This window comes from Gossypium raimondii, chromosome 2 (genome assembly GCF_025698545.1).
Source record: "Gossypium raimondii isolate GPD5lz chromosome 2, ASM2569854v1, whole genome shotgun sequence".
In the NCBI taxonomy this organism is placed as follows: Eukaryota; Viridiplantae; Streptophyta; class Magnoliopsida; order Malvales; family Malvaceae; genus Gossypium; species Gossypium raimondii.
In genome coordinates this window covers 29,053,715-29,061,462 of record NC_068566.1, presented here as the reverse complement: position 1 = coordinate 29,061,462, position 7,748 = coordinate 29,053,715, and the positions used below count along the sequence as shown (strand labels likewise).

General features: G+C 33.7%; 1 protein-coding gene across 2 annotated transcripts; it reads right to left on the bottom strand.

The window, feature by feature from the left end:
* Window positions 1-3,097: 3,097 nt before the first annotated feature.
* LOC105788210 (SUN domain-containing protein 5) lies at window positions 3,098-5,779 on the bottom strand. 2 transcript variants are annotated; one of them, XM_012614986.2, is made up of 4 exons: window positions 5,228-5,776; window positions 3,820-5,132; window positions 3,648-3,733; window positions 3,098-3,508 (listed from the first exon to the last, which is right to left on the bottom strand). In XM_012614986.2, the coding sequence occupies exons 1-4, from the start codon at window positions 5,484-5,486 to the stop codon at window positions 3,271-3,273; spliced, it is 1,896 nt and encodes a 631-aa protein (XP_012470440.1). In that variant the 5' UTR covers window positions 5,487-5,776; the 3' UTR covers window positions 3,098-3,270. The 2 variants fall into 2 exon arrangements, with proteins under 2 accessions (XP_012470440.1, XP_052482908.1); XM_052626948.1 differs by lacking the exon at window positions 3,648-3,733 and having other exon boundaries at window positions 3,350-3,508; window positions 5,228-5,779.
* Window positions 5,780-7,748: the final 1,969 nt, after the last annotated feature.

The window sequence follows — 7,748 nt, the reverse complement described above, 5'->3', positions numbered from 1 at the left end:
CCTTTTATGTTTTTTACTTTAGATTTTCTTGTTGAATGCTTCTCTTTACATGTCTTTTAAATTTTCTTGCATAAAAATCTCAACTTTTACATCTCTCTCAAGCTTTTCTTTAATGACTTCTATGCTTTTAATTCCCATGTTTATTAGCTTTATTTTCAGAATGAGTAACTAAACTTTTAAGGGGGTTGGTTGATGGAGATGTGGTGAGCTAATTTTTGAATAAAAGACCAAATTGTATAAATTGGACTAATTTGAATGAACCTAAAAACTTAGGATTGATGACCCTAAGGGATTATCTCTTGATTTCATTGGTTAGGTGTCCAACTAGATATCCTCTTGGTCTCACTTGCCTAGATATTCCCTTAGGGTCATCAATGCTAAGTTTTTCGCCTAAATACCAAGTTTTACCGAGAGATAAAATGGAGTTATTTTGGAAGTTTAAGTGATTTGGACCCTAATTCGAAGATTATTGAACCACATCAAGATCAACCAACCACTGCTTGTTATTTAATTGTTAATTTCGTAATTTTACACATTTTTCAATTTAGTCCTTGTTTGCTAGGTTGTAGATTAGTTGAATTTCTCTTGACTTTATGATTTGTCGTAATATAATCTTTTGTGATTAGTTGGTTATGCTCTTTATTTCGTACACACGTTATTTATAAATTGTTCAATCCACGATTCTCTTAGGTTTAATCCTTGGAATACTCCAATGTTCTATTGTAACACTACAAATATTACAATGGACCTATCACACTTGCAGTAAAGTTATGATATTTATATTCATTTTAATTCATTTTAATTACACATTTATAGCTAGAATTCACTTAATCGCCAACTCATTTGGGTTCTATCCTTGGAATACTCTAGTGTTCCTTTGTAACACTACAAATATTACAGCTGACTCGTCACACTTGTAGACACCGCACCTTATTATTCTGATTTTATTGTCGTTTTAGTGTTGATTCTCAACCCCAGTGCACAAACACCGAGACGAGGCGCTCACCAGCTTCTTGAAGTTTGTGATGGAATGTTGTGGTAATTGCAAATACCATGCTTGAGCTGAATCTTTTAAAGTCATTGAAAATGTCCTGCACTTAACTTCATCCAAAACTCTAAATATATTTATATGGTTGACATAGTGGACTAAATGATCCTAAGTATCCCTTCAACCATCATACATAATTTTAGGAAACTTAAAGGTATGGAAGACATGGTGTCGTAATATGCTTTCAGCTAAAGGTTCATTTTTATACTTTTTCACTAATCCTAGGTATTCAACTTTCTGAAAATCCTATAAATGTTTCTCTGACCTTTTTATTTTTTGCTCCAAAGTATTTTAATTATCTGATCCATGCATAATATCATGAAAAATGAATACAAATTTTTTACTGCTACTTAGGACCGGCAATAGGTCTGAAGTATATAAAAATATCAAATTTAGATATATGTGACCTGTCGATGTAAGGAAGCAGTCATATATGTTTGGAATAGATTCTATTTTGAGAAAGTTGAAAAAGCACTATCTCGTTGAAAGGTTCTATACATCCACCCTTTCTCAATGTATTTCTTCAGACAAAGACTCCGTATTTTTTTTGCTTTTCAGATGGTAAATATTTCTCAGAACATGGAGTGTGAGTCAAACACATGTTTGAATTGAAATAGAGACATTGATGCAACTAGAATAGCTATAATTATTATCATAGTCTTCATCATAACCATCATCCATGTCAATATCATTTATTACATTTTTGTTACCTCAGTTTGCATGTTGACGATCGCAATCGAAATGGATAGATTCATCCTCTCCATGCCTTGGGTTTTGATCACGATTCATTTTGCATGCTCTTGACTCCTCGATAAGCTTTTCATTTCTTTCATCTACTTGCTTTTGTCTATCCATTTGCTTCTAGTTAAAATTTTTTTGTTCTTTGTATCTCTTTTCTTGAGAGGACACTTGTTTCTCCATAACTCTTATTCTCTCTTGCATGTCTAAATATTTTTGACTACCAGAATGATGATGTTGAGATCCTTGGTCGATTGGCGATGCTCCGATGTGATGTTGGTTTTAGGGATTATAATACCATAGGAGGTATTGGTAGAATTGTTGGTATGGGTTTTGCTGGGAGGGATTTTGTTGATTTTGGTTTTGAAAGTTGGTTTGATTTTGTGGGTTTGTGTTTTGGTTGCTATGCAAGTGATTCGGGTTTTAGGTTGTTCTGGTTTGATCTATATTTGCTCATGTGTTACGAACAGTGGGTCTATAACTTGGTCGTTGGTGGGATCAAACTCAGTGTTGGGAGGATCGCTAATACCTGGGTTTGTCATATATGTCCATGCTCACCGCATTAATTGTTAACAAGTGAGGAAGACGATGACGAAATGGAGGAAGGTTGGGGGAAGAGATTTATTTGGGGAAGAGTCTGATAGTTGAAGGAGAGGGAATCAACATTTGATCTATATGAGTTGTTGCATGGCCCTTTTATAGTAGGGGACAAGCATAGCTACGCGTCTTAAGGTCACTAACTCAAAAGTCTTATTTGATACTTTTGGCAATGACGGTAATGCTAGGTCCTAGAGTGAGACGTTTTAAGACGACTGGTAATCAATTAATTTGGGCCTCCATGTGGTCCTTATATAATCTCAGCGGAGATGCTCAACTCCAAAGTTCACCAAGTTGAGGTTCGCAAACTAAACCAAGGCTCGCCATATTGTTAATTTAATTGAGAGACATATATCAAGCTCTCTTTGGGTACGTTGTGAGATTCAAAAGATACGTTGTGATGTCTGCGAGGTCTGTTACATAAGGTATAACAAATTCATAACAGTTTAATATTTGGTTCTATACCACTCATCCAACCAAACAACCAATTTAATCTGATTCTAACATTACTACCTGAAATAGATGCATGAATGAATTATTTAAGTATAAACCGAGTATGGACCATTGTTTCACTTGCTTGAAAATACATCTTTATAATTGTGTTTAAGATGTTAAATATTTTTATCATATCATATCATATCATATCATATCATATATTAGTCATTATTTTGGTATTGTATTGTATCCAAAATTGTTGGGTCGTTAGCCCATCTATTAGGTAAAGATTGCAGATGAACAGATGAATTACCAGAGACAAAATATTCACAATGTTGATACAAAGTCATAGTCCCTGATATAGCAAAACACTACACTCCTGTTACATTGAGGTTTTTTTTCAAGCTAAATGCTAATCAAAGAATGTGTATCTCTACCAACCACACCCCAGTTTACCCAGACAGCAAAGTAATGAATATCGTCATACTGCTACTAACAAGTATCAAAACCCAACCTTGGCTCGTCTGGTATACCTTTTCTGACCGCTCGGTGGCTCCCAAAAACATCGTGACTCGGCTCGAAACTAACTTCAGAATGGCAATGCAAACAAAGAAAAGACTTACTGCTAATACAGCAAGTTCTTTTGTCTCCAAACTTGCTTGATCATGTACAACCTTTTCAACATCTAATCTGTTTGGCCACAAAACAGAAGTGAATCATGTCAGATATACGTTGCATGCATGTATGTATGTATGTATGTATGTATGTATGTATGTATGTATGTATGTATGTATGTATGTATGTATGTATGTATGTATAGATTTCTAACCTTAACATGCTGTTTTCTCTAAACAATGTACTTATACTAGAAGAAACCACAGCTTTCCATGATTCAAGGTCTGCAAATTCTCTTTCCTGAAAGGGATAAGGCAAAAGATGTAACCTTTTTATTCATTAAGGAAACCTATGATGGTAAAGAAGAAACAGAATTTTTACAGTACCATTGCTTCTTTCCAATGCATGAGATCTTTTATTTCTGTTTTGCTTTTCTCCAAAAGTAGAGAAATTCTTGATAACTCGGAATTGATCTCCGGTAACGCATCGCCTTCTCTTCGGTTTAATTCTTTGATATACTCTTCCAAAACAGATAAGTTCAAATCAAGAGACCTCACTTTCTGCATCAATATCTTTAAGACAGTGTCACTAGGAATTCTACCAACAGGTAGTTGTTTAATTTCAGTTAAAGGATCGGGAATCCTTCGTGTGGTAACTGGATTCTTCGTTGCAGTCTCATTGAGCTTTTGAACATCCTCGGCATTGTCTATCCCGGAAGCAGCAGTTTGAGCCTCGTCATTTCTTTTACCCTCATGGGAACTCACATCTGATTTTACAGAAGGCCCTGTTGAATTAGAATCTGTTGATTTCGTGACATGTTGTTCGGATGGAACAAATAGATCTTCGAGCATCCTCTCGATTGCATCGACACCATATACCTCTACAACACTCAGCGTGCAGTAAAAATCCGAACCGTAATGACTTAGTAGATTTAACTTCAGATACCTCAACCATTTTGGTTCTGATAGTGTAAAGGTCTGAATTTGCTTCACATTAGCAGCAACAAACTTTCCTAATGGAGACCATGTATCAGTTGGATAATTCAAACTACCATACAACTCGAATTCCTTGAAATTCGAAGAATGGTGTTCGAAATTAGCGATTTTAACAGCATCAACCAATGTCTCCTCTGCTAACTCAATCACAACATACTTTCCTTCCACGGTACAAGGATTTCTTAGATATTGATCATGATCTTTTCCCAATATGTTGTTTGCACCTTTTGCTTCCTTGTTATATGCAACCACTTTAGCACCTTTCAATGTAGATGCATAATTGTACTCAGAACCATCGGATTCAAGACGATGAGTGATCTTAAACGTACCCGGAGGATCACCCTCTTTCGCTTGCCTTGTTATATTCCGGAATTCATCGAATTTGAGATAAGCTGAAGAGCTTTTCAGATTAGATTGTTCCATTTCTTTTCTTACATTATGCTCCTCCTGTTCAACTATGTCGCAACAAAAAGCAGTGTAACCCAAAACTTTGAGAATCACTTCATCAAGCCTGCTTGTTTTGCAGAAAGAGTATTCATACTTCACAAACTTCTGATAAGTGGAGTTATTATAACTCACTGACTTATTAAGCTCTAACAACATTCGATTCGTACAATTATCTTCTGTATTTGCATCATTACAAAGCTTTTCATTATGACCAACACTAGGAGAACATGCTGTTTGGTTCTCAGGACGTGAATTTCCTGAACAAGACACAACTATATTTATAAATGAAATCTTGAATAAACATCTAAAGACATTTAAGAACTAAATTTATAATTATTTTTTGTTTTCTTACCTCCATTTTCATGGCTATGACCAAGTCGAAAGTAGAACAAGAAGATGAGAAACCAAAGGGAGATAATAACAGACAAGGAGAGCTCATAGATACTCTTTCCATTGAGCAAATTGTTCTTGTCGTTGTTGTTGTTGTTTTTGTTGTTCTTGGTCTTGATGGTAGTGTCTCTGTTGGGTTTGACAGACTCGTTCCTGCCATTATTGCAGTCGTTTCGACATGTCACGTACACGATGGAATGCCCATTTCTTGGTTTCTTCATGTCTCATCCGTACAAAGGAAAACTAGACGATTGAGAGAGATGATGATAATAATAACAATAATAAGAGAGAAAAAATGGGTGTTTTTCTTCTTCTTCTTCTTTGCTTTTTGAGATTAAGAAATGAAGGGAAAAGGAAAGATATTTCCTTTTTGTTTTTGTTTTTCCCTGAGAAATTGGAGCAGCGGTTAGCTTTTGGCTCCTTGTGGAGAGAACAAGAAAAGTGGGGAAAAAAAAAGTTAAAGGGGTGGGAGAAGAGGAGAGAGAGAAGGGGATTTTCCTTTTTTTTTTCTTTTTTTTTTTGTGGGGTTAATTTATTTTATGGAATCCAGATATTGCGGCAACTAATTTTCTACCGTCAAAAACGCACAGCCTCTTTCACTTCACTTTACCATTGATTTTTACAATCAACAAATAAAAGGTAAAACTACCATAGCAATCCTTGTATTGTATTTAAGATTATGTTTTAGTCCTTATACTGAAAGAATGGGTAAACTAACCCTCCTACGTAAGATGAATGAGTAAAATAGTACCCGTTAAATTATTCTGTTAAATACTATTTTGTTGTTTTGTATACATAATATAATGATAAATTTAACCATTTACCTTTATATTTTTATTCAATTTGATTTTCCTTTTGTTTAGTAAATTGACCATCACCTCATCACCTCTTTATAGCTGATGTTGTATTGTTTTTATATATCACGTCAATAAATAATTTAAAATTAATGAAAATATAAAAATGAAAATTATAATTCTAAAATTTATGAAAAAAACTCTTCAAATTTTTAAAACGTTAAAGGAAAAAAATTTTCTAAAAAATTGAAAAATCAATTAAGCCATAAAAATACACTCAATTGAGTCTTGAATTATCCAAAAAATATAATCTAAGCTCTTCCATCAATAGAAATTATCGCTAAACAATTTGAACATTAATAAACATTGACTTAGCTTACAGAAAAATTGAGAATTGAGATGTGACATGCTACATAAATAAGTACATTGACTAAGCATGTTAGCATATATTTGAAAAATTATAAAAAATTATTAAAATATAAAATAATACATTTCTTAAAAAATTTAAATACTATAAATTTTATAATAAAAAATAAAGCAATCCCATACTATTCTGGGGCTATCTCGGAAGAAGATACTAAAGTATCTGTGTAAGCAGGTAAATTTATTTGGTAAGTACGATGGTTAAGCATTTCTGTAAGCAGGAAAATCGTTCATACTTTTTTTTTAACTATTAAATTGATTTATTTGATAAGAAAAAATATATTCGAAAAGAATTAATTTCTTTTTGTGTTAAAAAAGTTGTTTGAATTTAAAATTTTACCTTTATTAAAATAAAATTTTAGATCAGTCCTGATATGTTGGTTAAGAGATGGTTGAAAAGTAAAACGAGATCAGTAAAAGTAGGAGGAAAATTAGAAAGGGTGGCAACAAACAAATTTATTAGAAAGTAGCATGAGAATTTAATGGTTCTATGGTAGTACTGTAATATTTATTCTAGAATTATAAATCTTAAATTTCCGAATAAAAATAGTAATATATACATAAAAGATATGAAAAGAAGAAGATTACAAACGTAAGAGTAAAGCTTTTGTCAATCAACTCAATTCAACAATAATTTAACCTATCTTTCGTAAAGGCCCAATTTTGACCCAGGCCCAATGCCAAAACCAAATAAAACAAATAAAACCAAATACAAAATAATTAACAAACCCAAATCGTTTCAGCCCATTACCCAAAATTGACCCTAAACCCAAATGGCCCAATAACTGAAACCCTAGCCCAAATGGAAAACAAACTTTCAGCTAAGGGAACCCTAAGGTGCGCAGATCGCCCATGCCCATTGTCAGATGCGGCCTCCTCACAGGTTCTTCATGCCGCAAGACGCCAGCCCCATCCACGCAGCATCCGACACTCGCTCACACCGCAAAAGACCACCAAACACGCAACAGGAGGAAGCATACAAATTGCAAACGACAAAAAATAGAAGTTTAGGGGTTGTAAAAATCAGTTATATAAGCTGAACACAAACATTGTAATTTTTTCTAGATTTTTTTCACGAACATTTTGAAATCAGAAAAAGAACAGGTTGCTTTCTCTTTTTCGATCCATCTATTTTATTTATTCGTTTATTTATTTTTCATTTTTTTACAAATCTTTTTTTAAATATTAATAAAAAGATTAAAAAAAGAAAGGGAAAAGGGAATACTTGAGGTCGCCCGCAAAGCCCGTCGCCGGAGCCTTGTTCAA